At 36.6% G+C, this 16,625-nt stretch overlaps 1 protein-coding gene across 1 annotated transcript in view; it reads left to right on the plus strand.

Annotated features, from left to right (window-relative positions):
- Window positions 1–150: 150 nt before the first annotated feature.
- The window catches only part of ift172 (intraflagellar transport 172), a 28,256-nt gene continuing 11,781 nt past the window's right edge, over window positions 151–16,625 (plus strand). The window contains exons 1-33 of the mRNA XM_039692797.2: window positions 151–333; window positions 610–753; window positions 875–987; window positions 1,362–1,401; window positions 1,486–1,551; window positions 1,644–1,723; window positions 2,039–2,126; window positions 2,241–2,455; window positions 2,526–2,649; window positions 3,505–3,600; window positions 3,721–3,882; window positions 4,274–4,327; window positions 4,487–4,590; window positions 5,128–5,213; window positions 6,453–6,565; window positions 6,653–6,820; window positions 7,656–7,792; window positions 7,881–7,988; window positions 9,195–9,279; window positions 9,375–9,467; window positions 9,798–9,875; window positions 10,332–10,580; window positions 10,751–10,829; window positions 10,965–11,085; window positions 12,506–12,650; window positions 13,221–13,310; window positions 13,698–13,795; window positions 13,948–14,083; window positions 14,225–14,341; window positions 14,446–14,588; window positions 14,754–14,847; window positions 15,460–15,524; window positions 16,416–16,596. Of these exons, the coding sequence (XP_039548731.2) occupies window positions 286–333; window positions 610–753; window positions 875–987; window positions 1,362–1,401; window positions 1,486–1,551; window positions 1,644–1,723; window positions 2,039–2,126; window positions 2,241–2,455; window positions 2,526–2,649; window positions 3,505–3,600; window positions 3,721–3,882; window positions 4,274–4,327; window positions 4,487–4,590; window positions 5,128–5,213; window positions 6,453–6,565; window positions 6,653–6,820; window positions 7,656–7,792; window positions 7,881–7,988; window positions 9,195–9,279; window positions 9,375–9,467; window positions 9,798–9,875; window positions 10,332–10,580; window positions 10,751–10,829; window positions 10,965–11,085; window positions 12,506–12,650; window positions 13,221–13,310; window positions 13,698–13,795; window positions 13,948–14,083; window positions 14,225–14,341; window positions 14,446–14,588; window positions 14,754–14,847; window positions 15,460–15,524; window positions 16,416–16,596 (3,720 nt within the window). The 5' untranslated portion in view covers window positions 151–285. The remainder of the gene's footprint in view (window positions 334–609; window positions 754–874; window positions 988–1,361; window positions 1,402–1,485; window positions 1,552–1,643; window positions 1,724–2,038; window positions 2,127–2,240; window positions 2,456–2,525; window positions 2,650–3,504; window positions 3,601–3,720; window positions 3,883–4,273; window positions 4,328–4,486; window positions 4,591–5,127; window positions 5,214–6,452; window positions 6,566–6,652; window positions 6,821–7,655; window positions 7,793–7,880; window positions 7,989–9,194; window positions 9,280–9,374; window positions 9,468–9,797; window positions 9,876–10,331; window positions 10,581–10,750; window positions 10,830–10,964; window positions 11,086–12,505; window positions 12,651–13,220; window positions 13,311–13,697; window positions 13,796–13,947; window positions 14,084–14,224; window positions 14,342–14,445; window positions 14,589–14,753; window positions 14,848–15,459; window positions 15,525–16,415; window positions 16,597–16,625) is intronic.

The following is a 16,625-nucleotide window of genomic DNA, read 5'->3' on the forward strand; positions in this document are numbered from 1 at the left end:
TTTAACGACAAGCAGGTGAAAGAGACACATTTAGCCGTTTAGCCCCATAGACTCCCATTCATTCTGCACTCGCCCGCGATCACCTCCAGTGGAATTCTAATGTAACTGCAACCAAGATGATACAGTGAGGCAAAAAGGAAGTGCCAAGGCTCTCCGTTAGACGGGCTCCTTGGCGACGGTAACCAGGGAGAAAGCTATGTTTACCAAAATGTCTTCAGCCTGACTACTATTACCCAAAACATGGCTATATCAAGAAATACGTCCTTATAACCGAGTCTTGTATAAATGCAAAGGATGCAGCTAAAGTACCTGAAGACTCTTCTAACCCCTCAGGTAAAACATTTTACCATGTTATTTAGGGATGCTAATGTTAGCTTACTAGCTCTCAGTAGTCCGCTATCTATGCATAGGCATGAGAACGCTTCTTAGCTTAGCAACACTGCATATGTATCTTGCCTGATATCAAGTAAAACATTAAGTTGTGCAAAGAAACAGTAATAAATGCAAAATCCGAACAATTCCGAATGTTAAACGAATATTATTTAAATCTGAAGTGACTCCAAGACTCTGTTTTGAAAGTAGTGTTGTATTGTTTTTTCTTTTCTGTAGGATGGAGCTGCTAAAGTCACCTGTATGGCTTGGGCTTCAAACAATGCAAAGTTTGCAGTGTGCACTATTGATAGAGTGGTTATATTGTATGATGAGCAGGGAGAGAAAAGAGACAGATTTACCACAAAGCCTGCAGACCCCAAAGTAAGTTATCAGCAACTTATTTAATGTAAATATTCAAAATTAATTTTGTATCCTGCCAGTGCCATACGTATGTTAGTACAGCAGGAAAAAGTATTGTAAGTCATGACTAATTTTTTTGCAGTATGGAAAGAAAGCCTATGTGGTCAAGTCCATGGCATTTTCCCCTGATTCAACCAAGATAGCTGTTGCTCAAACTGACAACATCATATTTGTTTACAAAATTGGAGAGGAGTGGTAAGTAGTCTCAGTATAATACTAATATAATACACTAATAATATGTGTGTGTGTGTGTGTGTGTATATATATATATATGAAGAGTTCAGATGCAAAAGCCTCTTAAGTGCCATTTGAAAATTTCTTCTAAAATGATCATTTTTATCAAGCTTGTATATTTAAGTTCAGTAATTTCACTTAAATGGCAATGAAGATTACCCATTAATTGTCATTTAAGTGAAATTACTGAACTTAAATATACAAGCTTGATAAAAATGGTCATTTTAGAAGAAAATTTCAAATGGCATTTAGAGGCTTTTGCATCTGAACTCTTCATATATATATAAGCTTTATTGAATTATTTTTAATTTCTTATTATATGTTTTCTGTCCCAGGGGAGATAAAAAGGTTATTTGCAACAAATTTATTCAAACAGTAAGTATTCTGATGATAAATAAAATACATCATTAGGCTGAAGTGTTATGTATTGTGCGCATTAACTTTGTTGTTGTTCTATAGAGTGCTGTAACATGTCTGGTTTGGCCGTTAGAGCATGCAATAATATTTGGACTTGCAGAGGGAAAAGTAAGTGTGCGGTGCATTTTCTGTTTTACAACTGAAGCTGAATTTCCTATTTTGTGAGGATTCATTTTGTGAATGTTTAATGTCAAATTCAGGTTCGACAAGCCAATACAAAAACAAGCAAGTCCTCCACGATATACGGAACAGATTCTTATGTTGTCTCACTAACTACAAAGTATGTATACTTATTTAAAATCCTGACCCCATGATGCTCGCTTCTTTGTCCAAGTACCCTTTTCTGGTTTGTTTAGTGTAATTTTACTATTATTTACTATTGTGTGTGGTCATAATTTTTTGCTTTATCAGTGTATACTATTATACTATTTACACAATTTAATTAGCCTTTATATTTTAAGTTGTAATTTTAGTTTAAGTTTTAGTAATTGGGTTGTGTGCATTTTTAACATTTCTATATAGATTTATTTTTATTTCAGTTTAAATCAATTTAGAATTTTAACAACACTGTATCTCAATTGATCCATTCTTGCAGTGTCTCGGGGAAGGGAATCCTCTCGGGTCATGCAGATGGAACGGTCGTTCGGTACTTTTTTGACGATGAAGGTTCTGGAGAATCTCAGGTAAAAATTTTGTTTTATTATATTGAAATGTATTTACAACATAATATACAGATGTTAATATAAATATCATATCTGCAAGCGAATTAATGACTGATTTGTTCTGATTGTTGAAAGGGCAAACTGTTGACTCATGCATGCCCACCTTATGCCCTGGCATGGGGAACCAACAGCATAATTGTGGCTGGATGTGACAAGAAGATCGTGGCTTATGGGAAGGAGGGCCACGTGCTTCAGACATTTGACTACAGCCGAGATCACTTTGAAAAGGAATTCACAGTTGCAGCATCTAGCCCCAGTGGCCAGTCCATAGTTGTAGGAAGCTATGACAGGTGAGAGAACACATTAAATCAAAAACAAAAACATTCAGTCAATGTCTTGACATATCTAATTTTATTTTAGATTGCGAGTTTTCAATTGGAGTCCTCGAAAAGGTGCCTGGGATGAAGGTTCTCCCAAAGAAATTCCAAACCTGTACACCATCACCGCTCTATCCTGGAAGAAAGACGGCTCTCGGCTTTCTGTGGTCAGTCTGGACGGACAATTTCTTAAAGATCGCCTTTTTACAATTCGTCACTTCATGCATCTTCTCTCATCGGATAGCTATCCACTCTTGAAAAGAACAGATGTAAATGCTCTTTCGAGACGGATTTAAATTCGATCACCACTTTAGGAGGCGGTTTGAGACACATTCCAGACTGGACAAGTGTAAATGCATCTGGTTGTTGATCCCACGTGTAAATTTGACTCCTTCTAAAATGGTAAAAAAAAAAAAATAAACGTGTGAGTGCTCGTTATACCAGCTCCTGGTTGTCAAATATGACAGCGCTGTTGCAACACATCGCCACAGATATAAAAAGTTAAGTATCTTTCTTCAGCAAGCAGATGCGCAAACTGCCTCAAATGAAATGTAATGTTCGGTGTGACACCATCAAAGCTTAGCACAGAGTAATATTTATTAAAATTGGTGAGCGGTAAACTATATTCCCTCACCAGTGCTGACACATCTTTGGTGTTGAAATAAGCTGATGCTAAATAAAACTACATTGAATTTCCATACACCGTGGGAATTGTAGATCGGATTTATTTTCGTCTTTTGGAGACACATTTGCAAGTGTAAACTAAACAGTTTTAACAAATCTGATCTGTGAAAATGCATTAAGTGAAAAGTGGCCCAATGTTTATATTTAATCACTAATCCTGAAAATATCCCAAATCAGTTCTGCTCATAAGTTTGTCTGCACAATGCTTATATTTTGGTAAGACATAAGCAGGATCACAAAACATTGGCTCAATGATGTTGAGGTCCAGCTTTGCCACTTGAGACAACTGAGGGGCTGTGGAGGTAATGTGTAATTAAATGTCTTTTTGTAAATTGCAGGGCACACTGTGTGGTGGTGTCGAGATGTTTGACTGCTGTCTCCGCAGGAGTATTTACAAGAACAAATTTGAGATGACATATGTAGGACTAAGTCAGGTGAGCATTACTTTAAGATTTTTAAAGTGCACAGTTTGCGTTTATTTCAGTAGTGACTGTTGTTTTTAATCTTGTTTACATCCTGCAAACTAAAGAACCTTGCTTCTTAAACCCTCCTAGGTGATTGTGAAGAATTTGTCCTCTGGCACACGAGTGGTGCTGAAGTCTCAGTATGGTTATGAGATAGATGAAGTGAAAGTCATGGGGAAGGATCGATATCTTGTGGCGCACACCTCTGACACACTGCTGCTGGGAGACCTGTTGTCCAACAAACTAAGTGAGGTAGGATGTCGGGTTTGGACTTGTTTGATTAATTACAGTTGCTTTATTTCTGTTGTGTCGTTTCGTCAGAATGAAAATGCTTCTATTTAGATCAAACTGTCCGGATTAATCTATTTCTGGGCAAGTCAACGGCTTCTTTGGGCGAACAAAAGTTTGAAATGTCTAATTAAAAGTTCAAGGGCTTTATGGTTCACTGTGTTAATCCATGTTTAATTGAGTTTCCAAAGTGCTCTCATGGGAGTTGGAAGAAAGCTCAGTGTGACAAACAGGATAATGGTGAAGTGCCTTGGCTGTGGAGTCTGTCTGCTTCTTTCTGTGTAATGTAGTGGAAAGCAAAAGTTGATGGAAACAATGATGTACTTCATTAAATAACATCACTCTCCAATTTCAGGTCGCATGGCAGGGCTCTGGGGGAAATGAAAAGTTTTTCTTTGAAAATGAAACGGTACAGTCTTTTTTGGTGTTATTGTGTGTTATTAAGATGCTTCAGTTGTTTATGAGCTTTGCACAAATGAAAACAACTGGGTTTAATAAGTCATGCAGCTCTAGATGATATAATTAAACTCATTGCTGGCTAATTGTAAATTGCTATATTTCCTGGTAGGTGTGCATGATTTTCAATGCTGGGGAGCTGGCACTGGTGGAATACGGAAGCAATGAAATCCTGGGATCTGTTCGAACAGAGTTTATGAACCCACACCTCATCAGGTCTGCCATTACATTTTGGAAAGCAAAAGCTATTGTTTAAAGGCAAAGTAAATTCAAAATGATTTACTTTTTTACCACTTTTAGTTTTATTATCCTTAATCAAAATAATTGAAAAACCTTATTTGCCTATGCAATTGTATTTCCCATTAAAATATACATTATATAATTATATGTGTGATACAAGCCTATTTTATTTCCTTGTTGTACCATTTAATGTATAGCATTAGCATACTTTTATAGCAATCAACGTTTTTGTACATTGCCTAAAAAAGTCATTTATAAAGCTGACCACTAGATGGCGGGATTTACCTTTCCTAGTTTTCCTCCTGTCATTCTGCTCTGAAAAGCACTTTTGCTATTGATCCATACAGCTGGCTCTTAGTGAGCAGACCTAGTCATCACAAATCAGCATTCATGTAAAAAGCCTGTCAGGTGCTGTCAGATTGCAGTGCTTGGTTCCTCTTGACGGAGCACTGACAGGTCCCTCAGCACCCACAGCAAGTGTTCAATCCTTGGTTTGTGTGTTTGTGTTTGCAGCGTGCGTCTGAATGAGAGGAGGCAGAGGGGAGTGGAGACCAACAAAAAGTTGGCCTACCTGATTGACATCAAAACTATTGCCATTGGTAAGTTATTGCCCACTACTTCTGCCAGCTCTTGATTATTTACTAAAATGAAATAATCATTTTAGTAGCTGAAGGATAACAACACATTATCAGTGAGGAAAATACAGTTAAATGACTTTTGAATGATTTAAGACTTATGAATGAATTGTATGCAGCTCGGTTTTATTTATGTAGTGCTTTTCAGGTGGTATTTAGCAATGACGTCATTTTATTTAAGTTTTTTTGACTAATCACGTCATCCTGCTCTTATTGCTTCCGACAGTTTCGGTGATTAAAGATTAATTTAGAAATTTTGCCCATTGAGTGAATTCAAAAATGCAGTTATACGGAACTATAGTCACATTAGCTCATAGAGGACAGTCCAAGTCTATTGTCATCATCAGCTAAAAGAAATTATGTCATCGATGGTATTGATTACATAAATGGGACGCCTATTCCACATGATTCCGCAGAAAAGATCATTTATGGGTCAATAGGAAGGTGTGTTGATGTTGAGTCAGTTCGGACAGTACCTTTCAATTAGATGGTTAGGGTAACTGTGTCATCGTCACAGCCCTCTCGTTCACCGGCTACCGCCGGCCATCTGCCACGGCTCTGACCACTTCCTGTGCTAATTAAGTCCTGGCATGCTCCCTCCGTCCTGCTTGCCTTGTTTCTTCTTCAGGTGGTGAAAATGAGAAACAACTTTCATCCAATTTATTTTCCTCTGACAGACAGCAGAGTGCTTTTCCCCCTCACTGATCCATGTGCTTAAAACCTGTTCAGAAAGTACAAATTGGAAAGCGTTTTTCCTCTTGTTTCTCCCCTCTCCGCCCCCCTTCATAAGCGATGCTTCCCATCAGAATAGTTATTTGTGAACAAAGAGCCAGAAATGTGGGGAAGCGTCACACAACGTGATTTATGAAAGACTCATTGATTTTTTTTGTTAGGGCACGGATGTACAGGGTCTGTATGAAAGGCAATGCCTCCGTTTTTGCAGCATGTCTTTGTGTATGTTTATATGGTGACATTCATGGCAGTAAATGGATCTCCAAATTTTTATAATTCTACTTATTAAAGGGTTGTTGTTTTTTTGGATGGAAAATACTCCATCTGTTCTTTTAAAACATTGTCTAAAACATTTTAAAGTTGTTACTGTAATGCTTCATTCCTGACCTTGGATCAACAGAAAAGAATCTGCATTGGTATTTGGTGCATTCACCTTTCATGATCCTTCTCTTTTTTTCCTGTTTTTCTCAGTGGACCTGGTGGGTGGGTATAATCTGGGCACTATAAGCCACGACTCCAAGATAGACTGGCTGGAGCTGAATGAAACGGGGCGTAAACTGCTTTTCAGGGACAAGAAATTAAGGGTAAGTGAGGAACATTATTGTTTTATCTGTAATATTGCTAATAAAATCAGAACGATGTGTCACTTCTGTCTCTTTTTTCATGTTCAGCTCCACCTGTATGACATCGAGAGTAGCCTAAAGAGCACCATGCTGAGTTTCTGTCCTTACGTTCAGTGGGTACCGAGTAGTGATGTAGTTGTGGCACAGAACAGAGGAAACCTGTGTGTTTGGTACACCATCGACAGCCCAGAGAGGGTCACAATGTTTCCCCTCAAGGTGAGCTGAAGCTACAGGTCACTCAGAGTGAACTGTCTATGTTGTTTGAGCTCCTGATTAACTAAAGGAACTATTCAAATCAGCAACAATGCAAACAACTCACAGAATTGCTCCACCATTGCAATTCAGACACAAATTGGCTGTTAGAAAGCAAAAAATGTCTTTATATACTCTATAGTTAAAAGTTTGGGGGTCGGTAAGATTTTGTGGGTTTTTTAAAGAAGTCTCACCCATGTTCACCCAGATCATTATTTTAATCAAAAATGTTTAATTGTAGTAATATTGTGCAATATATTATTACAATTTAAAATAACCGCTTTCTATGGGAATATATTTAAAAAATTTCGGCATCATTACTCCAGTATTCTGTGTCACACGTTTCTTTGGAAATCATTCTAATATGCTAATATGGTGCTCAAGAAACATTCAAACATTTTTGAAAACAGTTCAGTTATGCGCTCATTATTTTTGTGGAAACATGGACTTTTTCAGGATTCTTTGATAACTAGAAAGTTCAAAAGAACAGGATTTATTTTTGTAACATTACTAATGTCACGTTTTTTTCACTTTAATGTATTCTAACTGAATAAAGGTATTGATTTCTTTTTAAAAAATCTTACTGACCCAAAAGGTGTAATGGTTGTGTAACACAGTTTTTTTGATCATCATGAATTATTTCAGCCATAATTAGTTGAAAAAAATAAATAATAAAGTGGTATAATGAACTGCAGGTGAATAAGACACAGATTTTGTTTAATGAATTCACTCTGCATTGTCTAAGTTTCTTGTTTGAGGCGACTGTGAGTTTAATCACGTAGCTTTGTTTTGGCAACAGGGTGATATTGTAGACCTGGAGAGATCCAATGGCAAAACTGAAGTCATTGTGACTGAAGGGGTTAACTCGGTCTCCTACACTCTAGATGAGGGGCTGATTGAATTTGGCACAGCCATTGATGATGGTGACTATTACAGGTAAAAACAAAACACCATAGCCACCAACTAGACCTCAATTATGTAAGCATCCTTATTCATAGCTGGACTTTTATTCGTGTGCGCACAGAGCAACCGCATTCCTAGAGACCCTGGAGATGTCGGCAGAGACAGAGGCCATGTGGAAGACTTTGAGTAAACTCTCCCTAGAGGCACGACAGCTCCACATCGCTGAGAGGTTAGACAAGCAAGACAGTCCACCCACCTCTATGACTCAGCTACTGCTGCGATGACTTCAGCATAGCTGTCCGAATCGTGCGTCTAACCTTGACAACTAAGAAATATTGTAGTTTGTTTGAATTCCTTTACAGATCATCTTGGCATCATTTTTTAAAAACTTACCATTTAAAAAAATACCATTCACATGATTATGTAAACACAATACTTCTTTCTTAACAGTTCTATTGTTCTATTTATAGTATTGCTGCATTTATTTTTGCACCTTTGATTTTTTTTTAAGCTTTTAATTGGCACTACAGAAGAACTAAATTAAATATAAACACATTGAATCAACAAAGTAGTGATACATTATTAAAGGGGTCATATTATGAATATATTATTTTACTTGATCATTCGAAATGATATTGTTTACTGCAATATATATTTTATTGAAACTAACCTTTAAACATGTATTAAACATGTAGCTACCTTGTAAATGTCAACAACAAGGTTATTCAGACTTGATTTTGGGATTGTTAAAACATATTTGACTTAAGGAAAAAAGGCTGTTGAATTCCATGGTTCAGAGAAGAGGTGGTCATGTTTTTGTTGTAAATTATAAATGGATCTCAGGAATTAAATAATAAAATGTTACAATACATGCCAGAAGCATTCGTCAAAAGAACCATAAAGAAAGCTGCTATTTTGCACTGGTGCTCTGCGTGTCGCACTTTAAATGTTGAAATGTGTCTCAGATAATATTCTGCCTAAAGACAAATGTGTGTAATCTTGTGCTACAGGGCAAAAAATGTTCACCTTAGCTTGTGCGGGAGGATAAAAGCTTTAGATCTAAGCACCAAAAGTCTTCTTAAAAATGCTTCCAGTGGCTTTAGGTGGCAGTGAGCATGTTTAGAGTTTTCCTTTGACTGTATAAGCATTTTTAAGAGTGTTTGAAGCTGGAATTTAAATTAGTGAGGATTGGTTTATTATGAATATGCTCATAAAGCATGCAGAGAAAACGTGCTCTGGCCGTCAAGGAGAATGCAAATTCAGAAATTGCTTGGATACTCTTTTGGTCATCTGATCATGACCGATAAGCGCCGTCCAATCTAAATGCCATGACTCATTGCAGCATTGGTGATCGAATGTGAAATGATATGCCATGTGATGCTGTTTGTATTTGTTTGCTCTTTCTCATCTGATGTGTTATTGGGTTTTTCTGCAGGTGTTTTGCAGCCCTTGGGGATGTGTCCAAAGCCCGATTCTTAAATGAGACCAACAAGATTGCAGATGCTGTCTCAAAGGAAAATGTATGTATTGCATCAAACTAGTTATGTCTGTACACTTCTAGAATGTTGCTGTATTTATGCATTTTAAAATGCAATGTTACTGTACTCTCCTATAGGATGGTGATGGTACAGACCACTACCAGGTGAAAGCTCGGCTGGCCATGCTGGATAAGAACTTTAAACTTGCAGAGATGTATTACATGGAACAGGTAAGGAACAATTTCTAATATCTGCAACTAGGATTGTGGCTTAAAAATACATTTACCATAGTATTAAATTCAACAATTTAGAATAAAATAAATAAATACATTTTAAAATTGTAAAATAAACTTATTAAAATTGTGTTTAAAAATAATTAAATGTTAAATGTAACAATAAAATTATTATTTAAAAAAATAATAGTTAATAATAATAAAAAATCAATTAAAAACATTAAAATTAAAACTTTTAAATTTTAATTTCAATTTAATTTTTTCATAAACCAGAGATATTTCTGAGTTATTTCTCGATGGCCGAGTAATATTTCTGTAACCCCTCAGAATGCAGTGGATGAAGTGATGGAAATGTACCAGGAGCTCCACATGTGGGATGAATGTATCGCAGTGGCAGAGGCGAAGGTATCTTTTTTTAACATAATTTTCATAACGTCTAGTCAACAGTTTTTGGTATTTTTTTATTTAAAGCAGGGGTTCTCAATAGGTTTTGCCCAGATACACTGAACATTAGAACTCAAGTGCCAATCCAACACAGAACCATAATTGTTTATTGTACAAAAGTAAACAAAAATGTCCTTAAAATCAAACATTTCAATTTATTAATATTATCATGAACTGCACATTGCCAACTATATAGAAAATTATTTCATGGATTCTTAATGTCTCTTGAATTTTAATGATTTAATGCAGTCAGCAGTCAAACACAAATATAGGAAGAGTTTTCTCATCCCTTATAAAATTGATATCTTAACTATGCCCACTTATGTGGTTAGTTGCAGTTTATTATGTGCATTTAGCAGCTGTCTATGATGCTTTAAAATCAACTTTTTACTAATATTAAATGTTTATCCCATAAAGGGCCGCCCAGAGTTGGACAATTTGAGACGCAGTTACTATTCTTACCTAATGGAGACCAATCAGAATGAGAAAGCCGGCGAGGTGAAGGAGAATGAAGGAGACTTCACTGGTGCTGTTAACCTCTACCTGAAAGCGGGACTTCCTGCCAAAGCTGCTTGGCTGGCCATGAGTAGAGATGCGCTCTTATCAAGCCAAGACATCATCAGCCGCATCACTGCTGCGCTCATCAAAGGAGATTTCTATGAGAGAGTGAGTTTTACATGCAGCGGTATTTGTATGTGGCTTGACAAAATGGCTACTGACAAGATTCTTGCGTTCATAACTTTCTTCTGAGTAGCAGATCCACTCGCCCAAGTAACTGACATGGTATTGCTCCAAAGGGAAACTGTTGTAATTCTAATTATTATTGAACTCAACAGGCAGGCGACCTGTTTGAAAGGACAAGAAATAATCAGAGAGCCCTGGAGTGCTACCGCAAGGGAAATGCTTTTAAGAAAGGTGAGCATAGGTGGTAAGAACAATCAGGATAGTGTGTTACATTACAACTGGAACAAGTCAATTGTAACGCAAAGCATTAGAGCTATAGATTCTATGCCCTTATTGACATCTGCTGATTGCTCTGTGCTTCCACAGCGGTCGATCTGGCTCGTATTGCCTTTCCTGCAGAAGTTGTAAAGCTGGAGGAAGTGTGGGGTGACTACCTAGTGCAACAGAAACAATTGGATGCTGCTATCAACCATTACATAGAAGCTGGGTGAGTTTCTAGAGCAGTCATATACAAATGGCGGACCACGGGCCGTGTCCAGACCCAGAAAAGGGCCAATGCTGACCAAAGAGGATTAAACAATATCGATATAACAATATAACATAATTTCTGCTCTCACGAAGAGATACGTGTCTCATCCAAATGCATCATTATATGTATATATCTTTGCACGTGAAAGACAATGTTGCAAGACCAAGCAAGCAGCGGACAGACACACAGAAACCGAACGTCCATCGATATCAGACATAGACTTTGCGAATGTGATTATTATAGACTTAATAATAATTATTATAGACATAGAATTTGCGAATGTGATTATTAGAGGTAGCACACTGACCTGATATCTTACCACTACATTATACACCAGTCTGCCAATTTTTGTGCTAATCTGAGTATGCCATGACAACAATGATGAAACTGATAAACTTTTTGAGAGCATCATTGTCCATTCAGCTAAGAGGCTTTCTGACAGAGGTCATTGCCAACTATATGACTTAGTACTGCATAACAATGTCAGATGGCACATCAAATGCAGGGCTTTGAAGCGCTTTTGGGCCATTCGGGAGGAGATTAGAGCAAAAGAGTGACAAGGCAACTCAGTTTTTGGAAGATGTAGAGAAGATGCAAACAGCTGCAGTTTTGGCAGACATTACATTAAATCTTAATGAGCTCAACTTTAGATGCAGGGACTGAACAACACAGTTTGTGATTTTGATAACAGCTGTCTGGGTTTTACTGAAAAAATTGGGAGATTTTCAAGACTGATCTCTGAAGGTGAAATTGTCCACTTCCCCAAACCTTTGGGGGAGAAAGCAAACCCAGGGAGAGAAAGATATGACCTAACATGCTGTTTTCATGCAGAAGCCGATGAACAACTTTAAGGCTCGCTTTGATGATTTTGTACTTGTTGGACAACTTTGAGTTTTCAGAAGAAGCCAAACAGATCTTCAGATTTATTAATTTAAGAAAAATGCAGTGATTTTATTTATTTATTTTTTTGCATACATACAGATTACTATGCAACCACTTTTGCTCAGATATGTTGTCACAAATGTGCAATTTAATGTTTTTGGTCAAATAAATGTTGCCTTAATGACCATAAGAGACTTCTTTCAAAAACATTTGAAAAAAATATTACTGACTACAGACTTTTGAATGGAAATGTAGAGTTGTGTTTCTTTCTGTTTTTTCATTAGTTTTAATTTTATATAGAACCTCAAATTGTTCCTTCTGCTCTAATTCGTTTCATATAGCCTTAAGAACATTTCCCAGAGATAATTGCATTATAATTTTGCTGTGTCCACATTTTTATTATTGTGGTGTCACCTATTAGGGCTACCTGCTCCTAACCATGGCAGGCGCCATTTTGTTTGTCCTTATATAACTGATGTTTCTTTCCCTAATAAAGACGTTCCACCAAGGCCATAGATGCCGCAATCGCAGCACGCCAGTGGAAGAAAGCATTGCACATACTGGAGCTACAGGAGGACAAGACTGCTGGCAAATATTACCTGAAGATTGCCCAGCACTATGCCTCTGTACAAGAGTTTGAGGTGAAAAAAAGCACATTTCAGCTATTGAATATTAAATGTAGACTATGTAACTTTTGGCGGTTAAAAAAAACAAAACTTCATGCATTTTGCGGAAGAACATTTTTTGGTTGTGCTTCGGCTCTTGTGTGAGTGTGCGGATGAATATGCTTATCTACTGCTAATAAAACATTTACTAAGAGGCTTAAGAGATATAACCAATTTAGATGGAAAGGATTTCAAGCTGACTAGCTGAAGACATTACTGTAGCTATACCCATTAGTAGACATTGTACTTCCTTGAAAGTGAATTCCAGCGCTACAACCATAATGAACTGACTTTCTCCAAGCCAATGTTGATTCTTGTTTTATTACGAGCTCTGTCGCCTTTTGTTTTTGCCAGCAGACTGTTTGCCATTTTTTTTTAAATGGGTGGTTGCCTGAAGGTTGGAGATTTAGTTGCTCCATGTCAACCTAACTGGATAAACTTTTCTCTATTTATGGATATGACGAGATGATGTATATACGCAGTTAGGCTTACCGTAGTGAATAAAGAATTGCTGATTTATTGACTCATCATTTCTCTGAGCTACAGGTGGCAGAACGTCTGTTTGTGAAGGGTGATCATACTAAAGATGCTATAGATATGTACACTCAGATTGGGCGATGGGAGCAAGCTCATAAGGTAAGTGTCACATTGTGCCCTTCTGCAAATTGTACATTAATGAATAACAATGAATAATTTTGTCTGCTATTAAAATGATATAGATTTACATTGAATGAGAGAATCGAAACATTGAGTTTTTTGACTTTGGCCAATAAGCAACTGCCTAGCAACCATCAGGAACAGTCTAACAACGGTATAGCAACATGCTAATAAATCAGTGTAGTGGTAATCAAAAATATGATGGATGGAAGCTGAGAACACAACTGCATTTGTTTTTTTTTTCTTAATTCAAATCATGAACAATTTACATTTCATTTATCACTAATCACGATCCATTAACATTTGAATTATTATGTATCATTTTGTTCTCCTCTCTTGTTCTCTTTCTGTCCATCTCCAACTCAGCTTGCTGTGAAGTGCATGACACAAGAGGATGTGTCTGCCCTTTATATCAGCAGAGCGCAAGAGTTGGAGAAAGAGGGAAAGTACAAAGAAGCTGAAAGGTAAACACACGCACACTGCCTTTTTTTAAAATCTGACCACTATGTTTTTTTTTACTAATTAATATATTAATTCATGTTTGATTGACAAAAGCTTTATTTTCTGACTCTGAATTTACGGTCTAAAGAATCTTTGTTTACCTCTCTGTCTATAGGATTTTTACCACAGTAGATGAACCGGACTTGGCCATCACTATGTACAAGAAGAACAAGATGTATGATGACATGATCCGTTTAGTCGCTCTTCATCACAAAGACCTTCTTCAGGAAACGCACATTCACCTGGCCAAGGTTCATGTTAACATTTGGGCCATTATTTTATTTCTCCTATTGACATTGTTACAAAACACTCAAGTATCTTTCGCTGCAGTTTAGCCTTGTTCATGGCTCACTAAGTCCTCAACATGATCACGTTTGTTGTGTTTATCACAGGAGCTAGAGGCTGAATCCAGGTATCAGGAAGCGGAGTATCACTACCTAGAGGGTCTGGACTGGAAAGCTGCAGTAAACATGTATAGAGTCAATGATATGTGGGAGGAAGCTTATCGGGTGTGTGTGCACACTAAATGGTCTTATAAGATGTTTGAGTTGATAGCATGTAGAATGTAGAGAAATTCAAATATTGTAAGTTCTTCTTCATGCCTTTGCCACAGATAGCAAAGACCCATGGAGGAGCCAGTGCTCATAAGCAAGTGGCCTACCTGTGGGCAAAAAGTCTTGGAGGAGAGGCTGCCGTTAAATTGCTCAACAAATTTGGCTTTCTGGAAACTGCCATTGACTTTGCAGCTGATAATAAGTAAGTCTCTGTTAAGTCAAGACCTAATGATAGGACTTAATAGTGTTTTTCTCTCCTTTAATTCTCCTCGGGTATAATTGGTACATACAGATTACTATTAACAATGCATTATAGTAAAACTGATATCCATTTACTATGTTACGAAATGCTCTTTGTCTTCTTTAGCTCATTTGACTTTGCCTTTGAGTTGGCCCGACTCTCCATGAAACAGAAGATTCCTGATATCCATCTAAAAAATGCCATGTTCCTTGAGGACCAGGTATTACTGACTGGGGAGAAATGATTCCCCTTTTCTACACTGTTAAATGTGGGTGTGATTGTAAAGTAGATAGAAACAACCAAAATGAGACTCGAGTCCATTTTCAAGGTCAAAGATTTTGAATGCAAATTAAACTGGGATCTTTTTCCACTTTGTTCAGTTTTTGAGCATAAATATGTCTGGTTTGGTTTTTATAATTTAGACTTCAATGTGAAAGTTATTTTATACAGGCCTACTTGAGTGTATTTAATAAATGTAAATACATATAATAATAATAATATGTTCTATAACAATATAATTGTATAAAATAATAAGTATATAAAAAAGTGGCTGGTAAAAAATATTAACATTCACCAGGCAATGTAGCTAGTGGGCAAAAAATGTAAAAGTTAATTTCCCACTTGCCTGTAATAAATGTAGTTGATTGAAAATATTGCTGTATTAAAATGTCTTATTATGACATATTACTCACTTACTCTAAGACAGGCCCACACCAAGTTTTTATTCTTATTATTAATGCAGAGTTAATTAATGCAGACCCAGAGTTTATTATTCTAGTTATTAATGATTGCATGGTGCACATTGTGTTAATTGTAATTTTTAACTTTTAAGGGCAAATTCAATGAGGCTGAGACTGAGTTCATCAAAGCTGGGAAACCCAAGGAGGCTGTGCTAATGTGAGTGAGCTTTCACACTTTCCTACCTTAGTACACACACAGAGACCACTCAATTGCCTGGATTACATCGCTTCAGAAATTTTTGTCTGCTTAGGTTACTGATAGATTTCCTGCACTCTCTCACAATACAAGCAATGAGTGACTGGAAGCAGGTGTTGCTGGGATTGAGAGTGTTTGATTTGTAGATCTCATGCAGGAGTTTTGAGCTGCCACTGCTACTGTGGCAAGAATGTTGTCACTTCAGTGAAAGAAAGATGATCTGATGACTCTTAAGAAATCATATTTGTGTTGTTTCCCAATACAAATGTCTAAACATCCTTAAACAATAATATAATACTACTAAAATACACACACACACACATATATATATATATATATATATATATATTTGGCCAACCACTTTTTGCTCTTGTAAATACAAATATAACAATATTTTGTGAAGCTTATGCTTAAAAATACATTTCCCAATGGAGAAAGAAAAATGAGGCGTATTCTTTGAAAACTTTTTTGTTTCATTTTAACCTGTTATGCAAGTTATTTTATCTTGTTTTGACGATGTTAAGATATTTTTGTACTGGAAAACGAGAAAAATACTGATTAAGACTTGAAAAAGGCAATAGGTAAATTTATTTCATTGCAATTATTTTTTTTTAATTACTTACTTTATAAACTACATTTATAAAATAAATATCCATATTTATTCAAGTGCAACAAAGAACATGCATATTTTACTTAACTTTGTTCAATTATTTCATTGGTTTTTCTATAGTCGCAATGTCTTAAATCCAACTACTTCGTGATTTATTATGTCGTTATTGTATATAGATTGCATTGTTGAATTTCTAAAAATTAGGTTTGAAATATGGATGACTGTGTCTGTTTCTATTGCAGGCACGTCCATAACAAGGACTGGAGTAATGCCCAGAGAGTGGCTGAGGCTCATGATCCGGAAAGTGTGGCAGATATTCTAGTGAGCCAGGCCAAGTTCTGTTTTGACCAGAAGGAATTCCAAAAAGCTGAGGCCTTCCTACTAAGGGCACAAAGGCCTGAACTGGCTATTAAATACTACAAAGTAAGAGTTCTCAATTCTTAAAACACAAT

This window comes from Pimephales promelas, chromosome 13, assembly GCF_988280905.1.
Source record: "Pimephales promelas chromosome 13, fPimPro1.hap1.1, whole genome shotgun sequence".
NCBI classification, from domain to species: domain Eukaryota; kingdom Metazoa; phylum Chordata; class Actinopteri; order Cypriniformes; family Leuciscidae; genus Pimephales; species Pimephales promelas.